Source organism: Esox lucius, chromosome 8, assembly GCF_011004845.1.
Source record: "Esox lucius isolate fEsoLuc1 chromosome 8, fEsoLuc1.pri, whole genome shotgun sequence".
In the NCBI taxonomy this organism is placed as follows: domain Eukaryota; kingdom Metazoa; phylum Chordata; class Actinopteri; order Esociformes; family Esocidae; genus Esox; species Esox lucius.
In genome coordinates, this window is record NC_047576.1 from 384,831 (window position 1) to 408,964 (window position 24,134).

General features: G+C 44.9%; 1 protein-coding gene across 6 annotated transcripts in view; it reads left to right on the forward strand.

The window, feature by feature from the left end:
* The window catches only part of LOC105029433 (cyclin-dependent kinase-like 5), a 76,221-nt gene that overhangs the window by 48,772 nt on the left and 3,315 nt on the right, over positions 1-24,134 (forward strand). For 2 of the 6 annotated variants that reach the window (XM_029121555.2, XM_029121560.2), the window contains 6 exons: positions 3,019-3,185; positions 3,537-4,536; positions 7,569-7,688; positions 12,357-12,462; positions 16,866-16,977; positions 20,844-20,949. In XM_029121555.2, coding sequence (XP_028977388.1) covers positions 3,019-3,185; positions 3,537-4,536; positions 7,569-7,688; positions 12,357-12,462; positions 16,866-16,977; positions 20,844-20,949 — 1,611 coding nt within the window. Of the gene's footprint in view, positions 1-3,018; positions 3,186-3,536; positions 4,537-7,568; positions 7,689-12,356; positions 12,463-16,865; positions 16,978-20,843; positions 20,950-22,457; positions 23,317-24,134 lie in introns of those variants that run through there. The other 4 variants (XM_029121558.2, XM_029121559.2, XM_029121557.2 and 1 more) reach the window with 4 other exon arrangements.

The window sequence follows — 24,134 nt, forward strand, 5'->3', positions numbered from 1 at the left end:
TTTTACTTGAACCTACCATGCCTCCCTGCAGCCTTGTTTTACATGAACCTGCCATGCCTCCCTGCAGCCTTGTTTTACATGAACCTAACATGCCTCCCTGCAGCCTTGTTTTACATGAACCTAACATGCCACCCTGCAGCCTGTCACTTGGTTTTATTTTGTTGCTGCACCCAGAGTGTATCTAACAAAACCAAAAGATCATTGTTGTCTATATTATCGCTTAGTTATACCAATATCTACTATGCTCTACTGCTACTCTACTCTACTGGTACTATACCCTTCTTCACTACAGTAGTATACCTTATCCTGCTATGCTCTACCCTACTCAATGTCACCATATTCTACTGTACCCTACTCAACTTCACCATATTCTACTGTACTCTACCCTACTCACCATATTCTACTGTACTCTACTCTACTCAACTTCACCATATTCTACTGTACTCTACTCTGCTCACGTCACCATATTCTACTGTACTCTACGTCACCATATTCTACTGTACTCTACCCTACTCCACTACTGTTGTTCCTTTGCAGCAGTAAACAAAGATGTCAGGGTGGTTGGCTCATCCTGTAGGCTATGATGATTCACTGAGAACACAACCACACCCACCACTCTCTGCTTGGTCATGGCCTGCTGGACACCCTTCTGAGCCAGACTAGCTACAGTAGCTCACTTGTTTTAAATCCAGATCAAGTGTTATTGGAAATCAGTCTGTGAAACATCTCTGTACTTTCCGTAATTTGTGAACAGCAGCGGCTGACGAGTATTGTTTCCATACTTACTTTAGTAAATCAAAAAGTACCCTAACAACAGTTTTAACCTATTTACTGCACTTTTCCATGCACTCCATTCTTCCTGCTAATCTATCAGATGGCCATTATGTCAGTCTGGTGGGGGAGTCCGAACCACAGTGGGGGTATTAGAATCTGGGCCCTTTCTGTCAAATGCCCCAAGGTCAAAATGCCCCAAGGTGGCCTTTAGGTACAAATGCCCAAAGGTACAAATGCCCCAAGGTGCCCTTGCCATACCAATTGTTCTTGTTGGTAAATATTAATATTGCTGTTTTTGTGCTTGAAAAGAGTTCTAGTGTCTTGAAAGGAATTTCTGTATCCTCAATCGGAAAGGAATGTGGAGAAAGCCAAACCCATGTTACAGCAATACATTTATATACAGATGAACCGAAACATAATGACCACTTGCCTCATGCTGTTGGTTCTCTGCGTGCCAACAAAACAGCGTCAACCCGCTGAGGCATGGACTCTACAAGACCCATGAAAGGGTCCTGTGCTATTTGGTACCAAGATATTTGTAGTTGCTATGTGGAGTCGCCGGGGATCGAACTTGCTGGTCCAGCACATGCCACAGATTGAACTCTTCATCATGTTCTCTGGCGGGTCTTTTGACGGTGGTACAGGGGTCAGCATGGGCACTCTGATGGGTCTTTTGAGGGCAGTACAGGGGTCAGCATGACAGGTCTGCAGCTATTCAGCAGGGTGTGATGTTATGATACATTCTTCCCATAACAATCAAAAAAAGATTTTGACTTATGCCACAGTAAAACCTTCCTTGGGTTTGAAATAGATGGTATAGCATTTGTTGTACTTGCACATCGATGAGCCTTGAGCGCCCAACAGCCTGCTTGGTTTGCCCAGCCTCGGACCACTCTCGGTAGGTACTTGCCACTGCTGACCGGGAGCACCCCACAAGCCTTTGCTGTTTCACAGATGCTCTGACCCAATCGTCTGGCCATAACAATATGGCCCTTGTCAAAGTTGCTCAGGTCTTTTCTCCTGCCCATTTCTCCTGCAACCAACACATTGACTATGAGAACTGAATGCTTGCTTACCATCTAATCTACCAAGTCCTTTACATGTGCCAGCCTGGCTAACGCGCAACGCCAGCCTGGCTAACGCGCAACGCCAGCCTGGCTAACGCGCAACGCCAGCCTGGCTAACGCGCAACGCCAGCCTGGCTAACGCGCAACGCCAGCCTGGCTAACGCGCAACGCCAGCCTGGCTAACGCGCAACGCCAGCCTGGCTAACGCGCAACGCCAGCCTGGCTAACGCGCAACGCCAGCCTGGCTAACGCGCAACGCCAGCCTAGTTGACACTGTACTAGCCTGGCGGTCACAAAAGAGTGGCAAATGGAATCGTCAGGTATCGTCTTGATCTGCAACACAACCAGGAGGACTTTGGACAGGGACGACAGAAGTGTTTCGAGCCTGTTACTCGGGAGACATCATGTCCTAAGTTTTAACAGAGCAGAAAACAGTGGAAAATGTAGAGAGCACATACCTTAGATTTACAAGGATTTACAGTGAAGGAGAACTGACCCTACTCCCCCGTCACAATAATACAGCAGCGTTAAACCCTGGGGCTGAGACGGGGGTCTAGTGACATTGATCCTTTCCGAGGGGGGGCCCCGGACAGAAAAACAGGAATCTGTACTAATTGTTGAAATAGAGACTGGAAGTCCCCAGTTTAATGTACTTGCATTGTAGGGAGCATCGAGGAAGCTGCAGCATTTAATTTCCCTGAACATTAATATTCTATATATTCTATAGAGAGTGGGAAGGAAGCTGATCTATTCCAGTTGGATGTGGAGGATAATTATAATGACTCATTCAGCTGCCTGGAGGAAGGGAGGGCAGGATGTAAGGAGTGTGTGTGTGTGTGTGTGGGCCAGGTGTATGTGTGCGCGCGTGCGCGTGCGCGTGTGCGTGTGTGTGTGTATAGTACAGAAAATGCGATTTCCGGTTTAGGGTCAGGTTCTGGAAAAGAGTTCAATTTTGCATATAGTGTGAGAATTGGGGTAACCTTTGGGTATATGGATTACAGGTTAGGGCTATGTTAAGTTTAGGCATGAAGATTAGGTTATTCAGGTTAAGGATTAGATGAAGTTCAGGGCTAGGGGACAGGGAACATGTATTTCTGGGTTTCACACCCAACAGGATAGAAAAACAAATGTGTGTGTGTGTGTGTGTGTGTGTGTGTGTGTGTTTTTGTGTGTTTAGAACCTGCTGTTGTTGAGTCCTACAGAGAGGTTCCTAACAGAGCAAAGTTTGGAACACCATGCCTTCCAGACGCCGCGACCAGTGGAGCGACATGGACCTCCTACACCCACGCCAGTTCGCTCCTCTAAGAGGAAGCCGCACCACACAGACAACAGCGCTCTCAGCAGGTAGGAGACTATACTACACCATGCAGTGAGCTGAGGAAACAGAAACTAAATCCGCTCATCAGTCAGATACAGTTAAGATACAGATCAGGTCAAAAACAGTACAGATAATTTCAGTCAGATCAGTTCAGTCATCTTCAGTCGGTCCAAATTGGATCAGTCCAGTCAGTTTAGAGCAGATGTAGCTTAGATCAGTTCAGACACGGTAGAGCCGAATCAGTTCATTTCCTTTTGCATCTTCATATTGTGTCTGGAAGGTCCAGCAGATTGTATTGATGCAACATAGAGGCTTTTATATATATAAAAATGCTATTGTTATCCCCCCCCCGCCCACACCTTCTGTCTTCTGATCAGGAGTCATGGTGGGAGGAGTTCAGGCCACCACCGGTCGACCAGTAGAGACTGTTCCAGTCTGCCTCGTCATGAAGACCTCCACCCGACCAACCACCCTAGCAACGACAGCTTCCTGAACGGCAACAGCCTAAGCCCCACCCTCCATCCAAAGAGCTACGCCCCAGGTCCCCAGCTCCTAAACCGTTCTGCCTCCTGCAGCAAGGACCTGGCTAACCTGCCGCGCCTCCTCAGCCCTAAGGAGACCAAGAGCAAAGAGTTTGACTTCATCTCTGGAACTCCAGACGGACCAGGAGCCAAGTACCTCAAATCCAACAGTCGCTCTCAGCAGAACCGCCACAGCTTCGTAGAGGGGAAGACCAGCACTCTGACATCAGGAGACAAATACAGAGAGCGAGAGCGCCACAGCTATGTGGGGGAGCACAGCTCCTACATGAACCTTTCTAAGAGCCACGGGGCCCTGAGTGACGCCAAGTCAGTAGGGAACCTTAATGACCCACGTCTCCACTGTGACGAGCCTCCATCTCGTTATTTCCCTACTTCCTGTCTGGACCTCAATGCACCCGGCAGCCCACTCACTAGTCGCCATGGTGACCGTTCAGGCCACTCCCCAGCAGGCCGGCGGTCAGAGAGAGAAAGCAACACCTTGGATTCCTCCCGACGTGCCTCCTCACGACACAAGATCTCTGAGGAGACCAAGTCCTCTGATGACCCAGGAGGAGGTGGGAGCCATGGTCATTCACTGTCCGCCCCCCATGAGGGCCTTGCATCTGGGCTGGGCTACAGTTCCCCCTTCTCTTCCCAACAGAGGCCCCACCGCCACTCCATGTATGTGCGACGGGAGCGTCAGAGGACCCCTGGAGGGGGCGGAGAGGGGGGTCTGGCGGTGGGACAGGGACTGCCCACCAGAGCCTCTAGTCTACAGCTCCTCTCCCCGCAGCTACAACACCGCACCCTCCCCCGACACTCTGGAGGCTCTTCTAGAGATGAGGACATCACCAGGGTCAGTCAGCTACCAGTTCCTAGTTACACTCTACCACCACCTAATTACACCTAGTTCCACAATACCACCACCTAGTTACACAATACCACTACCTAGTTACACAATACTACCGCCTAGTTACACAATACCATCATCTAGTTCCACCTAATCTCACAATACCACCACCTAGTTCCACCTACCTCCACTCTACCATCACCTAGTTACACAATACCACCACCTAGTTACACAATACCACCACCTAGTTACACAATACCACCACCTACCTACACTCTACCACCACCTAGTTACACAATACCACCACCTAGTTACACAATACCACCACCTAGTTACACAATACTACCGCCTACCGCCTAGTTACACAATACAATCATCTAGTTCCACCTACCTACACTCTACCACATAGTTCCACAATTCCACCGCCTAGTTGCACTCTACCACCACCTAGTTTCACCTAATCTCACAATACCACGGCCTAGTTACACCTAGTTACACAATACCCCTACCTAGTTACACAATACCTCTGCCTTGTTACACAATACCTCCGCCTAGTTACACAATACCACCGCCTAGTTACACAATACCTCCACCTTGTTACACAATACATCCGCCTAGTTACACAATACCTCCGCCTAGTTACACAATACCTCCGCCTTGTTACACAATACCTCCGCCTTGTTACACAATACCTCCGCCTAGTTACACAATACCTCCGCCTTGTTACACAATACCTCCGCCTTGTTACACAATACCTCCGCCTAGTTACACAATACCACCGCCTAGTTACACAATACCACCGCCTAGTTACACAATACCATCATCTAGTTCCACCTACCTACACTCTACCACATAGTTCCACAATACCACCACCTACATACAATCTACCACCGCCTAGTTACACAATACCACCGCCTAGTTACACAATACCACCGCCTAGTTACACAATACCAACGCCTAGTTACTCTACCACCACCTAGTTTCACCTAATCTCACAATATCACTGCCTAGTTACACCTAGTTACACTCTACCACCACCTTGTTCCACAATACCACCACCTAGTTCCACCTACCTACACTCTACCACCTAGTTCCACAATACCACCACCTACCTACAATCTACCACCACCTAGTTACACAATACCACCGCCTAGTTACACAATACCACCGCCTAGTTTCACCTAGTTACACTCTATCACCACCTAGTTTCACAATACCACCACCTAGTTACACACTACCACCACCTAGTTACACAATACCACCGCCTAGTTACACAATACCACCACCTAGTTTCACAATACCACCGCCTAGTTACACAATACCACCGCCTAGTTACACAATACCACCGCCTAGTTACACAATACCACCGCCTAGTTACACAATACCACCGCCTAGTTACACAATACCACCGCCTAGTTTCACCTAGTTACACTCTATCACCACCTAGTTTCACAATACCACCACCTAGTTACACACTACCACCACCTAGTTACACAATACCACCGCGTAGTTACACTCTATCACCACCTAGTTTCACAATACCACCACCTAGTTACACAATACCACCGCCTAGTTACACACTACCACCACCTTGTTCCACACTACCACCACCTAGTTCCACTATACAGGGTTGGCCAACCCTGTTCCTGGAGATCTACTGTCCTGTAGGTTCTCTTTCTGATTAAACTTTTCATCCAACTTATTATTAGAATCAGGTGTGCTAAATTAGAGTTGGACAGAAAACCTACTGGACAGTAGATCTCCAGGAATAGTGTTGGGCAGCTGTAGATATTCATAGACTGCAGAAGTAGTTGTCTGGTTTCAGAGACTAAGCTACACCTAGTTACACATAGCTTGTGACCATCCTTCTTCCTCTTGATCAAATTCCTGAGATTTTCAATGGGGTTCAGGTCTGGAGATTGGGCTGGCCATGACAGGGTCTTGATCTGGTGGTCCTCCATCCACACCTTGATTAACCTGGCTGTGTGGCATGGAGCATTGTCCTGCTGGACAAACCAATTCTCAGAGTTGGGGAAAATTGTCAGAGCAGAAGGAAGCAGGTGTTCTTCCATGAAAATCTTGTACTTGGTTTGATTCATGCGTCCTTCATAAAGACAAATCTGCACGATTCCAGCCTTGCTGAAGCATCCCCAGATCATCACCGATCCTCCACCAAATTTCACAGTGGGTGCGAGACACTGTGACTTGTAGGACTCTCCAGGTCTCCGTCTAACAATTAGACCACCAGGTGTTGGGCAAAGCTGAATATTTGACTCGTCAGAGAAGATGACCTTTCTCCATTCCTCTATGGTCCAATCCTTAAGGTCTTTTGCAAACTTCAGCCTGGCTCTTCTTTGCTTCTCATTGATGAAGGGCTTTTTTCTAGCTTTGCATGACTTCAGCCCTGCCCCTAGGAGCCTGTTTCAAACCGTCCTCATCGTGCATTTCACCCCAGCTGCTGTTTGACATTATTTTTGTAGGTCACTTGATGTCATCCTACGATTGTTGAGTGACATTCAAATGTCACTCAATGTTGTCCCTAATGTCTGTTGCTTGACCTTGTTCTTATGAATTGTTCAGGATAGAAGGAAGCTGACGCTCACTGTATCCCTCTGCCAGTAAAGCCAGAATTGAACCCTTCTTTTCCTCACTCAAAGCTTTTCTTTTCAACTCTTTTGTGATGCTGAATAGTTATTTTTTTATTCAAATTACCCTTGAGGTACTACTTGCACAGTTTTTGCCATCCAGCTGGTCCTATTGCAAGAGGATAGTGATGACCACAGCAGTGGTTTTTATACTTTTCCTTGTTAAATAAGATTTGCTTCAGGTAATCACCTAATCACTACCTCGTTACATAAATTTAGGTGTGCCTGTGTTGGAATTTAACAGATACTGGAGTGGAATGGCTGTCATACATGTAGAGATGCTGATTTAAGAAACATTAGTAGTGGTCTCTTAATTTTTTCCAGAGCTGTATATTATTCAGTGTATATGCTGTTCATCTATGTTTCCTGTCTGTCTTTCTGCCTGTCGGCCAGCAGCAAAGCAGTGAAGGAGCAGCCACCAGCGAGGCAGCTACCCACACCAGAGCACCGATCAGGGACTCCACAAGGGACAACACCAGCTCCTTTCACGCTCAAAGACAGAAAGGCACAGAGGTCTGCTCTCAACCAGCTCTCCTTTCCATTAGTCCAGGGTCAACCGGCTCTTCTTTCCATTAGTCCAGGGTCAACCAGCTCTCCTTTCCATTAGTCCAGGGTCAACCGGCTCTTCTTTCCATTAGTTCAGGGCCAACCAACTCTCCTTTCCATTAGTCCAGGGTCAACCAGCTCTCCTTTCCATTAGTCCAGGGTCAACCAGCTCTCCTTTCCATTAGTCCAGGGTCAACCGGCTCTTCTTTCCATTAGTCCAGGGTCAACCAGCTCTCCTTTCCATTAGTCCAGGGTCAACCGGCTCTTCTTTCCATTAGTCCAGGGTCAACCAGCTCTCCTTTCCATTAGTCCAGGGTCAACCAGCTCTCCTTTCCATTAGTCCAGGGTCAACCAACTCTCCTTTCCATTAGTCCAGGGTCAACCAGCTCTCCTTTCCATTAGTCTTAAATAGAATCATTTCAGCATCTAAATGACTATTCATCTTAGGTAAGTTTGACGTGCTTTCACCATGGTTACTACATGGCTCCGAACACAATACTATTTCTGTTGTCTGTGTTAGTCCTTTAATGAGTTCAAACAACACATTTGATTGATCCAGATGAGCCTGAAACAAGTGCGTACAGCGATTCTCTAATTTCAAACAACACATTTTGGGCAAATATGAAACATTTATCGGTCAAAACACACTGGACTCTCTTTTTAACCATCTCTGTCCTTTTCAATCACTCTTGCTGTCTGTCTCTTTGCTTTTAGTGCTCCTTGTTTTCTGTTGTCTTTGCCTAACTCTGAATTATCTTTTCACTTTTACTTTAAACTTTCGAATCCAACCAGTAGTTTATTCAGCTGTGGTCCTAGAAGTAGTTTTTAGTAGCTACATTTAGCTGGAGGTTCTACAATATGACCATTATTTCTGTTGTCATGGATGCAAGCCCCTCAATCCCCCCCGTTTAGCTATGGTTACACCGTAACCTGGGTAGTAAGTGTCATTTCCTAATTGCTTATGCCTCAAAAGTATAGAAAATCGCTTTTATTCCCCACAAACTTTGCTTTTGTGACCTGGGGCCTCATGTATTAATCTTGCGCCTTATTGACTATGAAATTTCAGTTGATACACAAAGCAAAGTGGAGACCAGTCAGAAAAAACTTAGAAGAAAATACATTTCCCAAAATGTGAACTTCAAATAATATCTGATATAGAATCTAAATACATGTCCTTTTACGAAACATATCAAGTAGCCTGACAAGCAGTAATAAATATTCCACATTGCAAGATGTGGCTGTTTTATGTAAAATAAAGTGGTCAGAGATCAGTCAAGGTGGACGTGAGAAAGCAATTTACTGCGCTCCTAACCAGTGTCCAAACTACAGGAGGTGGGCAGAGTGTGACAGATACTTCTCCCATTGACCAGCAAATCGGAGGCGTCATTGGGGAGATCTGAGTGGAAAAGTCCTAGATGGGGACACCGAATTGTTCAAGCCCAGTTCAAGTCATGAGGGCCTTGGACGTCGCTGTTATTTTTGTTACAGAACAAGTATCTGCAGTGGCATACCGGAGTTGGGTTGCGGGGCTCTGCAGTTCGGCAGCGTTCCGTATGGTTTCCAGTGAGGACTGTACCGGGTCGTGGCGGTACAGCTGGGGCTGTCTTGCAAACGCAAGATCTGTTAAAAGAAACAGTAGCCTAGAGAATGTGGCCAAGAAAGTATCTAACATTTCAGAAGTTTTATAGATCAGTGACTCTTGGAAAGACCTTGTGTTAAAATGTTCCATTTTAGTCAAATGCATTTTTCGTTTAGTGCTGCATAGCAATAGACTTAACTTTTATTAGTGTAGGCCTATTAGCTGTATTGTCATTTTTAGCTAATTATAAATTGTAAGCCAACATGTGTGAAAACGATTTAGCTCATTCAAAAACACAAAGAACCTCTAGGTCAGAGGTCTCAAACCGGTTCCACAGAGGGCCATGTGTCTGCAGGTTTTTGGGTGTTCCTTTAAATTGGTTCCCAGTTCAGACCTAAACAACCAGGTGGGGGTAGAAACTAACCAATTAGTGACCTAATTAGTCAATAAAGTACAAGGTGAGAGCGAAAACCTGCAGACACTCGGCCCTCCGTGGAACCAGTTTGAGACCTCGGCATGTTGTAGTGTATGGTAGTGTATGGTACGCATACACTGTGTGCACAATTATAAGGCATATCGTATTTCTCAAGATTAATTTTATTGTTGAACAATCACAATGCACTATGTCAATCCAAAATAATTGAAACTCAAACCTTGAGTTTCAATAAAAAAAAATTTAACAAAGGAAAAGTGAGTTTTGAGCTTTCTCAGGGGAATATATAAATGTGCACAATTATTTGGCAACTAAATTACAAACAAATAATTTCTCCCAACTCTCTAGTTTATTCATACATTTTAAAGTGTAACAAATAAGTAACACAAAATGACAATTAAAAATATTGTGTGACCAATATAGCCACCCTTCTTTTCAATAACTGCCCTGAGCCTTCCATCCATGGAGTCTGTCAGTTTCTTGATCTGTTAACTGAAGCAGCAACTGCAACCTCCCAAATGCTGTTCAAAGAGGTGTATTGTCTTTCCTGTAAATCTCACGTTTGTGAAGGGTCCAATCAGATTTAAGTCAGGAGAGGAAGGGGGCCAAGTCATTATTCGGGCATTTCTGAGGCTCTTGCTGACTAGCCAATCAGTGGAGTACTTGGATGCATGTGATGGAGCATTGTCCTGCATAAGGAACATGGCCTTCCTGAATGCTGAGGACTTCTTCCTGTACCACTGCGTGAAGAAAGTATCTTCCAGAAACTGGCAGTAGGTATGGGAGTTGAGTTTCAGTCCATTTTCAACCCAAAAAGGTCCAACAACCTCATCCTTAATGATAGCAGCCCATACCAGTACCCCTCCTCCACCTGGCTGGTGCCTGACTGAAGTGATGTCGTGTGTCCATTAGCGATCCAGCCACGGGCCCATCCATCTGGTCCATCAAGAGTCACCCTCATTTCATCTGTCTATAAAACCTTTGAAAAATCTGTCTTCAGGTATTTCTTTGCCAAATCTATTCCCTTCAATGTGTAAATCTTATTCAGTGGTGGTCTTCTTTCAGCCTTCTTGACCTTGGCAATGTCGCTGAACACTTGATACCTTGTACTTCTAGACACTCTATGTAGGTTGCAGTCCTGGAATATGGTGGCGCTGGAGGATAATGGTAGAGTCACGTTTAATTCTTCTCAAGTCTTTTGCAATTAATTGGCATTTGATTGTCTGGTGGCCACACATCAATAGTTTAGCTATTTCAAGAGTGTTGCATCCGTCTGAAAGACATTTTAAAAATGTTGACTTTTCAGGGTCAGTTAAAACTCTTTTTTTGGCCCATCTTACCTGAGGTCATGAAGCTGCCTAATAATTATGCACACCTTGATAGAAAGTGTAATTCACTTTCACCACACCCTCCCACATTACACATATGTATCACCTGAAACTGATTCAATGCAATGAGCATTGAAGTTTATATGGTTTGGAAAATGTGCATAGAAATAATGATACGATTGGAATACTCACTTGCCTAATAATTGTGCATGCAGTGTAATTGATACACGAGGCCCCTGGACAGTGATATTTTGAAATGTACCTATTACCTTATTTATGGCTGGGAGGTCATAGGAGACTTCAAAATGGTGGCATTCCTGATGGGACTCTACAGTGGTTTTACCAAGTTTCCCTGCTATCTTTGCCTTGGTGGACACCAAGGTGTACTATCACAGGCAGGACTGGACACAGCGGACAGAGTTCTCTGTGGGGAGGAACAACGTCAAGTGGGAGCCACTGGTGGACCCCCGGAAAGAGTGGTTCGGGGCTTCCTGGGCAATTACAAGGCCGAGAATCAGGTGAAGAACTATGGCACAATGGGCAGTAGGATGTCCCTCAACGTCCATTTCCTTCTCATCTTGATGAATTCAAGAACATGGGAGTGTACTCGGAGGAGAAAGACGAGCGCTTTCACAAGGATATTCTGGACGTTGAACGCCACTTCCAAGAACAGTATAATAAGAACATGATGGGAGACTACATTTGGGGGCTGATTTGTGAAAAACTATTCACTAATCTTTTGTAGTCATATTTTTTTTTACTTGTGAATTTACTATGTGAATTTGGATTCATGTTTTTTCAAACTTTTTTCTGACAGTTTCTTTCTGAAGGAAAATAAACAAATTCACCTGTTTTCATATAAGTTCAAAATATCACTGTGCTGGTCACAAAAGCAAAGTTTGTGGGGAAAAATAGCCATTTTCTATACTTTTTAGTCATAAACAATTATGAAATAACACTTCACAGGAGCAAAAATTGTTACAACATTCAACACAGGCATGTTGAAGGTCAAGAGATAAACTAGGCTAATTACTTAACATGTCTACTCCTATCCTTGTCCATTTGTCTGTCTGACTTCATCTCTGTCTAAACTTAACCCTTATCTGTCTGCTGTTTAAACCTGTCTGTCTGTTTGTCTGACTTCATTCTCTTTGTCTTAACCTTACCCTATCCGTCTGCTGTCTGACTTCATCCTCCCTGTCTAAAATGGTCTGTCTGATTTTAATATGTTCTATTTAATCCTAAACCCGTCTTTTTCTGACTCCATCCTATTTTTCTAAACCTGTGTGATCCAGGTGGGGGTCTATCATGATCAGTACCCAGAGGATGGTGTGTCTTCTAAAGAAAACCGCATCATGTACAGTGACTCCATGCCCCATCGAGTGGGCAGCTTCTACAGAGGTTGGTATGAAAACAGGTTTATTGTGTCCATACAGTTCATACTAGCTACTGTACTGATTAAATATGTAGAGGGGTTGCCCTGAGAGAATGATTCCCAATTTTTAAGTAGTAAAAGAATATGTTGATATGGTCAGTATACCCAGCGCTGCTGCAGTAAGCAGTGCCGTTAGGCCAGTTTGGGGCTGTGCCTTGGGGCCGGGTCTAATACAATTTGTATTCATTTAGTATAATGGAAAGATTTGTTATGTAACTTCTGTCATGTTGTATTATTTTGTAGTGTGCCATTAATAGAACCAGTCATGTTATCCCCAATCACTTCAAAACACTTTCCTGTTGGCTACCCATGCACAAAACAATGTACTTGCACCCAGAATTTGATAAATGGAAAGATCATAAAAATCTGTTAAAATATTACACTATGCTAAGAACATTGTAGCCCGACATGCAAACATGCTTAGTGGTCTGAATGAGTTCTCTCTGCATTTCCTTTAAATTGTTTGACTCTAGGGCTGCAACGAATGATTATTTTGGTAGTCGACACATCTGGTGATTCTTTTTTTAGATTAGTCAATGATTACTTTTGTCACGCCCTCCATCTCGGGGTCCTGTACCCTGCTCAAGACTGCACACCTGTGAATGTCACCTAGTTGTCCAGTGTCTGCCTTAACATAAATAATGACCCATGAAACATATGAATATGAAACTTTATCACTTAATCATGTAAAAATTTATTTGTAACATTAATACATGTGATGACAAAAATATTTGCAAATATGTAACTCAATATAGCAGTCTCTGCCCCAGCATGGAGGGCTGGAAGGCCTAACTCTGCAAGTCTAAAACGAACTAGGAAATAAGTGAATCATCTGCTTAAAACCCTCATCTCCAACCATGGATAATGGTCTCATGTCGTTGACAACCATGTTGAGGATGCTGTCGGTCTAGACTTCAGCCATTTGAGGGGTGCATGAGCCTCTCTTCAGGACAAACTCATCCACACGCCTTTGCCTAGTACTACTAAAAGAGAAAGAACGAAACAAAAAGCTGCATTAATTAACAAATTGGAGGTTATGTATCATAGTTTATCACAGATAGGGTACTGGTTATGCTAAGTAAACCATTTAAATAAATATCTTACAACTGAAAGACTGATATACTTACAACTGAAAGACAGACAGGGTAGGCTACTCCTATAATTCAGATTTAATATTGCACTTTCGCGTTAGCTAACACAACTGAAATAGCGTTATCTTAGTCAGCACCATCCGTGTGACCCTGTTTTCCGACAGGTAAACTAACATACATTACGATACTATCATTGAAAACGGTCGCTAAAACTTACCCATCTGGCGTAGATATCACAGCACCAGGGTGCTTGCATTTAAGATGCTCATGCATCAGCTCAGTGCTGCCACAAAATTGCAACTTTACTTTACAATGTTTGTAGTGAACTTGTTGTACAACCTTTCCCTCTTAACATCATTCTGTTCACATGACATCAACACATGTTCAACCGTTTCAACACCCATCACACAGCCCTGTTTCATGCTTACTTATGACCTTCAATGACGCGTTCAGTCCTGTATGTCCCAACCGTAGTCGACACCACATCACATCTTCTCTCCTACACCCCATATTCCTCACCTCGACCCTCACTGTCCGCTGCACCCCATAATACCCTCTCCCCTTCCTGCTTCCATCCCACTTCCTCTGCCAACAGTCAACACCTACCCCCTTTAGCAACGTTTTAATTTCCCCCGTCCTAACGGTACCTGTACACCCACCCCCTGCTTCCTACACACACTCCCAGCCAACCTATCAGCCCCTTCCTTACCCTCCACACCAACATGAGCCGTCACCCAGCAGAACTGAACCACCACACCCATCCTCTCCAATCCCAACAACACCATCATATCCACCAACAAGTCACCTCTGTCTGATCTTCCAGTCTGTAAGCTGCCTAACAACACCGTTGAGTCAGAACACACCACCACTCTCAAGGGACTCACCTCCTCCACCCACCTCAACCCAAGAGTCATCGCCACCATCTCTGCTGTATATACAGACACCTGGTCTGTCAGTCTCTGAGCCGTCTGTACTGTATATACAGACACCTGGTCTGTCAGTCTCTGAGCCGTCTCTACACTAAATTCCGCCACATACACCCCCACACCAACCCTCCCACTCTCCGGATCCTTTGACCCATCTGTATGTATCTGGAGAAACGTGTAGTACCCCTCACCAACACACCTTTCCACACATCCCCCATGCACCCCTCATCCCACTCCTTCCTTCCCTGTAACAAACTGACATCCACCCCTGGCTTTGGAAACAACCAATGCGGAACATTACCCAGTGCGACTGTAGGCCCCATTTCCCTCTCACTTAACCCATACTCCTCCACCAACTTCCCAATCACCCACACAAACACCTTTACCTTTCCCACTTCCTTCTCCCAGCAGTCAACCACAGCCTTGGCTGCTGGATGCCCCTTCACACTCCCCTTTAATCTGGCCCAATACGATGACCTGAAGCCCGGGATCACAAATTCCAACATGGGCTTAAGCCACGTTTCTTGTGCACACACCACATCAGGTACCACATCCATACAATACAAAACTTCTTAAACTCCTGTCCATTAGCCACCAAACACCTCATGAATCATTGCCCCGGTAACTTCAGAAATAGAAAGAAACTCCCTAGCAGCACGTACCACTAGATCTATTCATGCCGACTTTTTGTTGACCTGCTCACTAACATTCATTACACTACAGATGAAAGCCAAGAAGCCAATCCTGTCCACTACCAACGTATCTTTACCCACCACACATTCTTGCTTAAATCTCTGACAACACTACCTGACGCCTCTCCACCATCACTTCTGACACCAACCCTGCACCGTGTTCCTTCTCCCCACTCTCACCTGACCCCATCCCGCCCACTCTCACCTGACACTTGAAACACAGCTGCTAGATGTCCCTTACGCTGACACTGGAAACACAGCTGCTACATGTCCCTTACGCTGACACTGGAAACACAGCTGTTACACGTCCCTTACGCTGACACTTGAAACACAGTTGCTACATGTCCCATACGCTGACACTTGAAACACTGCAGCGGCGGCGGTACATAATCCCTTACATAGTAACTAATGAACCCCACCTGCACCCTACTCGGTAACGGACCTCCAAATTCCAACAACACTGTTGGGTTCACCTGCTCGCTCCTCCCATCTCTTCTGTTCATCCGCCTTACGTTCACCACTATACCTCCTGACACCACACTCTGAAGCTCTTCCATTGTCAGTTCTTCAGGCACTCCTGTAATCACCCCTCACTTTTTCCCTGTACTTCCCGGCACCTGACACTTCACTCATCCACCATTTAACACATCCATACTCATCAATCTATCCCTTTGTGCTTCGTCAGCCACAACAATGAGTACCTTACCAAAAATCAAACACCTTGCATCTATCACCCGCCCAACCTCCGCCTTAATCGCTCTGGTCAAAGTTACTGGGTTCATCATCTTTCCAGTCGGTTCCGTAAACACTACCACTACTTTATACCCCCCTTCCACACATCCTCCTCCCTCCCCTCTCACATCCTTACTTCCCTCCCCACCTGAGTTGCATTCCCCATCCTCCTTCCCCCGAACTCGTTTCCTAATCTTTTTCCTGGCACCCCCGGTGTAAGACCATCCCTCCTGTCTCCCATCCACATCAGCGATGTCCACTCCACTCCCGTCTGAACTTCCTGCCATGCCGGCATCATTCACGGTACAGCTATCCCTGCTTCCGCTGGTTGTGGTTGGAGCTGTTGCAGTAAAGCAATCACTTCTCAATCAGATTCTTCCCACCAACACACAGTGCCTGACAACTTGCTTTAAAAATCTCCCGCCGAAACGTTCCACTTCCGTCGGGTGCCGAAAGTTTTGGTCTTTCTCGCTGCTGGTACATCGTTCATACTTCTTCTTCATGAGGAGCCTTACAGTGACAGTCATGGCAGACAGTGGAAGCGATACTGCCCCCAGCACTTCCTGTTGTGCATTGCAGTTAAAAATGAACGACCAGAAATGTTCGTAAGGGGAAAAGTGCTGCGATTGCTGTCTCCCCACTTAAGAACGTCTCTGGAACGACGAGTCAAGACTGGTATTCCACGTTCAACCAATTTTTATAATCGACTGTCAACTAATCATTGCAGCCCTATTTGACACATTTTACTGGATCCACCAATATTCCTCAATACTTTGCCAGTACAACATGCCAATTGTACTGATTTTCGGTTTCTTTTAGTTTACTGTAGTTATAATTTCTGGTGTTGTTTTTGTTGACATTGATTTTGTTGAATTTGTTTTCTTTAATTAGTATAATTTTTATTGTTGTTGCTGTTGTTGCTCCAAAGTGCCCTCCCCGCGGCCTGATAATGGAGGTCAGGGAAGCAGAGGACCAGGTGTTGCAGTGGACGGAAGTACCTTGACCAACCATCCCAAACGCCAGCCAGCCTTCGACCCGTGGTGAGGGTTCAGCCCAAAGACACCCCTATGTAGTGCAGTAATGGGAGGAGTGACAGTATTTACCCCTCTGATATTCAGAATGTTTACGCTGTTTTCACATTGAATTTGCTCAAATTGAATTTGCTCACATTGAATTTGGTTATATCGTTTTCTGTGTTGAAGTGAGTCTAAGAGTGAACCATAGTCAGAGCCATATTGTCCAAAGTTTGGAACAGGAGTAAATCTTCTTAAAAGTGTCTATCTTGCCAAAATCAAGGTTTAAAATAATCCTGGAAGTCACAAAGAAGCCAATAATATCATCCAGTAATTTGCAGGCCTCTTGTCTCAGCTAAGATACGTGTTCATGACTCTACCATCATAAACAGACTTGGCAAAAATGAAATTGATTGCACCATAGCAAAGCAGAATGCTCATTTCAACATTGTCAAGAGCAAGTGAATGATCCTCAAATGTTATGGACAATATTCTGTGGCCCCATTTTGTCTGCTAAAAACCAACCAACCAATGCATTCCACATTGACAACATCATACCAAGCATGGAGATGCTTTGCTTTTTTAGGACCTGGAACACATGCCAACATTTAAGGAACAGGACTTCTACTCTGTATCAGAGAATTCTACAGGTCTGTCTGTCTGTGAGCTGAAGCTCATCTTGGGTCATGCAGCAAGACATTGGTCCAAAACACACGTCTACATCCAAATAGTTGAGGAATAATACTTTTCATGGTGTGGAATGATGTCCAGACCCCATTGACAGTTTATGGCAGGATTAAAACAAAGAGTTCTTGGTGGAAAACCCAGAAATGCCCATCAGGTAAATCAGTCCTGCATAAAGGAGGGAAACTGTGCTTTCATCACTGTGCTGTAATGGGCTAAACAGTAACTTCAGAAATCTGTAAACCCAAAATACTGGTCTTGAGTTGCAAGTTCTATCATGTTGTTTTTTTATTTTTACATGCATGGAATTGTCATCAAAATACAACCACATACACATGGTTGGAAATCGAGCAAAAATCTAAATACCCCAGTCCTACTACCATGTACCTCAGTCCTACTACCATGTACCTCAGTCCTACTACCATGTACCCCAGTCCTACTACCATGTACCTCAGTCCTACTACCATGTACCTCAGTCCTACTACCAGGTTTTATAATTCCCTTTGGTTTGCAACCCCCTACTCATTATCTTGAAAATATATATTTCTTTGAAAAAAACGTATTTGATCCCCTGCTGATTTTGTATGTTTGCCTACTGACAAAGAAATGATCAGTCTAATTTTAATGGTAGGTTAATTTGAACAATGAGAAACAGAATAACAACAACAAAATCCATAAAAATGCATGTCAAAAATGTTATAAATTGATTAGCATTTTAATGAGTGAAATAAGAATTTGATCTCCTATCAGTCAAGGATTTTTGGCTCTCAGGTGTCTTTTATATAGGCAACGAGCTGAGATTAGGATAAAGGAGGGAGTGCTCCTAATCTCAGTTTGTTACCTGTATAAAAGACACCTGTCCACAGAAGCAATCAATCAGATTCCAAACTCTCCACCATGGCCAAGACCAAAGAGCTGTTCAAGGATGTCAAGGACATTATTGTAGACCTACACAAGGCTGGAATGGGCTACAAGACCATCGTCAATCTGCATGGGTAGAAGGTGACAACAGTTGATGCTATTATTTGCAAATGGATGAAACACAAAATAACTGTCAATAAGCCCAGAACTACACAGGAGAATCTTGTCAATGTTCTCAAGGCCGTTGGGACCATAGTCACCAAGAAAACAGTTGGTAACACACTACGCTGTGAAGGAGGTGGAAACATTATGCTTTTGGGTTGTTTTTCTGCTTACAACAACTTCACTGCATTAAAGTGACGATGGACAGGGCCATCAGCCAGGGTATTGAAAATGGGTCATGGATGGGTATTCCAGCATGACAATGCCCCAAAACACACGGCCAAGGCAACAAAGGGCTGGCTCATGAAGAAGCCCATTAAGGTCCTGGAGTGGCCTAGCCAGTCTCCAGACCTTAATCCCATAAAATCTGTGGAGGGAGCTGAAGGTTCGAGTTGACAAACGTCAGCCTCGAAACCTTAATGATTTGGAGAAGATCTGCAAGGAGGAGTGGGACAAAATCCCTCCTGAGATGTGTACAAACCTGGTGTCCAACTACAAAAAACGTCTGACATCTGTGATTGCCAACAAGAGTTTTGTCACCAAGTACTATGTCATGTTTAGCAGAGGGGTCAAATACTTATTTCTCTCATGTCATGTCATCTTCTTCCGCTTCATCTGGGGCCGGGTCGCGGGGGCAGCAGTCTAAGCAGAGATGCCCAGACTTCCCTCTCCCCAGACACTTCCTCCAGCTCTTCCGGGGGGACACCGAGCCAACCAGGCCTGATAGGACTCCTTCTTCAGCTTGACGGCATCCCTTACTTCCGGTGTCCACCACCGGGTTCGGGGATTGCCGCCTCGACAGGCACCGGAGACCTTACGGCCACAGCTCCGAGCGGCCGCTTCGACAATGGCGGTGGAGAACATGGTCCACTTGGACTCAATATCTCCAGCCTCCCTCGGGATCCAGTCGAAGCTCTGCCGGAGGTGGGAGTTAAAGATCTCTCTGACAGGAGACTCGACCAGACGTTCCCAGCAGACCCTTACAGTACGCTTGGGCCTGCCGAGTCTGTCCAGCTTCCTCCCTTGCCATCGGATCCAACACACCACCAGGTGGTGATCAGTTGACAGCTCCGCCCCTCTCTTCACCCGAGTGTCCAAGACATACGACCGCAGGTCAGATGAGACGACAACAAAGTCGATCATCGACCTGCGGCCTAGGGTGTCCTGGTGCCACGTGCACTGATGGACACCCTTATGCTTGAACGTGGTGTTTGTTATGGACAAACTGTGACTAGCACAGAAGTCCAATAACTTAACACCGCTCGGGTTCAGATCAGGGGGGCCGTTCCTCCCAATCACGCCCCTCCAGGTGTCACTGTCGTTGCCCACGTGGGCGTTGAAGTCCCCCAGTAGAACGATAGAGTCCCCAGTCGGAGCACTTTCCAGCACCCCTCCCAGAGACTCCAAGAAGGTCGGGTACTCTGCACTGCCGTTCGGCACGTAGGCACAAACAACACAGAGACCTATCCCCGACCCGTAGGCGCAGGGAAACGACCCTCTCGTTCACCGGGGTAAACTCCAACACATGGCGGCAGAGCTGGGGAGCTATAAGCAAACCCACACCAGCCTGCCACCTCTCACCATGGGCAACTCCAGAGTGGTGAAGAGTCCATCCTCTCTCAAGGAGTGTGGTTCCAGAGCCCAAGCCATGCGTAGAGGTGATCCCGACTACCTCTAGTCGGAACCTCTCAACCTCACGCACGGTCTCAGGCTCCTTCCCTGCCAGCGAGGTGACGTTCCACGTCCCTAGAGCTAGTTTCCGTGTCCAGGGATCGGGTTGTCTAGGCCCCCGCCTTCGACTGCCGCCCGATCGTCTCTGCACCGACCTCTTATGGTCCCTCCTGTGGGTGGTGAGCCCACTGGAAGGTGGCCCCACGCCAGCGAGGCGTTTTCACTCATTAAAATGCAAATCAATTTATAACATTTTTACATGTGTTTTTCTGGATTTTTTTGTTGTTATTCTGTCTCAAATTGTTCAAATAAACCTACCATTACAATTATAGACTGATAATTTCTTTGTCAGTGGGCAAATGTACAAAATCAGCAGGGGATCAAATACTTTTCCCCCTCACTTTATAGTGTTTTAGGAGTTATTATATAAATGGCAACCCATTCCTATATAGTGCAATACTTCTGAATCTTAGACCGCTGTCGTTTCAGCTGAACTTTGTTGTTTTGTCCAATAGGGCGAGCCCAGAGACAGTGGTGATGAGCCAATCAGAGCCAACCAAAGAGAAGGAGAAGCAGGGCTTCTTCAGAGCAATAAAGAAAAAGAAGAAAAAATCCCAAACGGTGGGCTCTGTTTTGTTCTGGTCTGTTTTGTTCTATTATGTCCTGTTCTTCTCTCTTCTGTGACTGGTGAAGTGTGTTGTCTATGTAATGTAGCACATCATACATTATGAATATGTCTGTACATGTCTGTGCATCTGTCTCAGGGCTTCCTTCAATGGCATCTGCTAGCACAGCATTTCACACATGGTGGGTCATGAGACTTGAGATTTGGGTCGACAGAGATTTTCAGAGTGTTATGGAAGTGTACAACAATTGGTTTTAATTATAATGGACATATTTTATTTTGAAATACTACTTATACGTACACAGCAGCAGGATACATTGGGTCTCAATTAGGGTTAGGGTTGTGCTGTGCACAGCATAAATTGAAATAACCTCAGTCTAAAGCAATATCTCTGTAAATAATGTGAAAAAAATTGTCATTCTTTGATATGCACATCTAAGTCTACCAATTATGCATTTTGAGCCGCAATGATTTGTATTTAGGATTTGACCATGTCATAAAAGTTTGCATTTGCTTAGTTACTTAGTTACTTAGCTAAACTAGTATTAGCCATTTCAAACACAAAAAATTACAGTTTGTACTAACCAGTGCAGCAGATAGTAAGTTTTATATTTTCCACCAAAGCTAGCTGCTACCGTTGATAATTAGCTGATAGCAAATATTGTGATATTTCTCAAACTAAGCCCACTATCATTGTGACACCAGCATTAACGTTATTGTAGACACCTGTTTCAACTGACTGAAAATGCATGGATCCTGATCTACAGGCAGATTCCTGACAACCCCTTCCTTCACATTTAGAGGCAGTAAGTTCATGTCAGACAATTTAGACTAAGCTAGACAGGATACCTCAGTAGCTAACATAATTAGCTACAGCTAGCTAGTTAGGGAGATGTTAACTGATTGAAGTGTGATGGAAATATTTCTAGGAGCAAGATGGTTTAAAATTAAGTATTCAATTGTTTTAATATTACTTTGTTTATCTGGAGCAATTAGATCAGTGATTTTGGTATAACTTGCCATCTTTCAGGGTCCACAGTTGAACAATATATCTAACTAGATAAAGCAAGAAATCCACTGTCCACATCCTCTTCATTAATGTATAATTAATAAGTTTTCTGATATTTTCTAATGGTCCATATTGTCTGTATAAACATAGAACCATAATCTATTTTTCTTATTTATTTTCTTTAACCAGTTAAACCCTTTATTTAACCTGTAGAGACAGTCTGTTTTGCAAGAGCGACATGTCCAATAAGGCCTATCCATACAATATTATAAAATCTAAATTACAATAGGATCCATAACAAACAAAATGAAGATTAATTACTATTGTCAAAGTTGCACCCCGAAATGCAAAACCAGTTGAGAACTGCTGTATTAGTTTTCTGTTCTCTGTCTATTCCCACGAAAAAGGAAACTCTTTATTTCATTGTCGATGTTTCAGTTGATGTTATTGTTGTGGCCTGTCTTCTATTGGAGTCCTGTGGTTTTTCTATTGCAGATGGAGGTCCCAGATGGCCGGACTCCCCTCATCAAGAAATGTATTTTCCCCCTGTTTAATAATATAACGCATCCTAGCTCCTCAGTGAGGAGGTTGCCTGTTTTACCTTATGCCATGGTATACCTCTCCCCAACTCCTTTTTTCTGCTCCTCCCTCCCCCTTTTCCTCTTCCCTCTCCCGTCTCCTTCCCCAGTAGAGTACTGACTCATTGGAGCCACCATAATCACTGCATGCTGACATTAATATCAACAATCAACTCTAATTCACCTCCTCAATTCTAGTCTTTAATCATTCCAATCAACATGAAACTAGACCCACCCAACAGATCCATCAAGGGGATTTGTATGTAGACATTTAGTCCTTCAGAACCCATGCAGTAGCCAGAACTGTGCTAATGTTTGTCATGATTACCCTATTTGATGTATGGGTAGTCGGCGCTATGCTAATGCTAATATAATGAAAACAGTCTGTGCAGCAGGAGTCGCTGCTATTATGCTAATGCTTATATCTGGTCACATAGATTCATTCCTCTCCCCTTAAAATGTAACTGTTTAAAACAGGACAGTCTGCCCAGACAGGGCCTGCTGAAAGCGTCCTGATACTGTATGATTCTCTGGGTCTGTGGGACTCTAATGGCTGATGGGGGCATTTTTCAGTGATCTTCCTGGATTTGACAGAGCCAACAAAATGCACAGAAGTAGAATGAATAGAACACAAGTCCCCATTCAAGTCAAGTATTTGTCTGTTCTTTTGATTTATATTATATTTCTACATAATTTTATCCTGTAGTTGAAATCCCATGGTGATCTTGGTTGCATGCAGGTAACAGCATGTTGAAGGGTTCCAGGTGAACGGTGGGGTCTGGAGAGAGGGGTGGGGTCTGGAGAGAGGGGTGGGGTCTGGAGAGAGGGGTGGGGTCTGGAGAGAGGGTCGGGGTCGGGAGAGAGGGTCGGGGTCGGGAGAGAGGGTCGGGGTCGGGAGAGGGGGTCGGGAGAGAGGGGCGGGGTCGGGGGAGAGGGGCGGGGTTGGGAGAGAGGGTCGGGAACCGGAGAGAGGGTCGGGGTCCGGAGAGAGGGGAGGGGTCCGGAGAGAGGGGAGGGGTCCGGAGAGAGGGGTGTGGTCCAGAGAGAGGGAGGGAGGAATGAAGGAAAGATTGGTGGAGAATCTGGGGCCCCTCATTTTTCCTGATGTGGTTTTGGTTACCTAACCAGGTAAAACTCTGGACCTTTTACAGTATGACTAAATTGGGTTATGAAAGTTTTAAAACAGTGACACCAAAGGTTTTCTTATCCAGTCACATGTTGGTTTGTTTTTATTCCTGCCAAAACTCGAAAGAATGAAAATCATTTCAGCCTGCAGCAAACTGCAATTTTATTTACTAATATTAAACAGTACATTATAAAGACAGACTAACTGGGTGATTTCTTGACAGACACAGCAAAAGTAATATGTTTGGACAGTTAACCTCACATGGTTGATCAATGCAATTCTAGGTCTGATTAGTATGTAAATTAGCTGGTGTGGTTATTAATCCCAGTTAATAATTTTCAAATGAAGTTTGATTGTAAACCAACTGGACTAATTGGATTTTCGGGGGTTCCAGGGAGATATTCTGAGGGGATGTTCTGGGGTTCCAGGGGGATGTTCTGAGGGGATGTTCTGGGGTTCCAGGGGGAT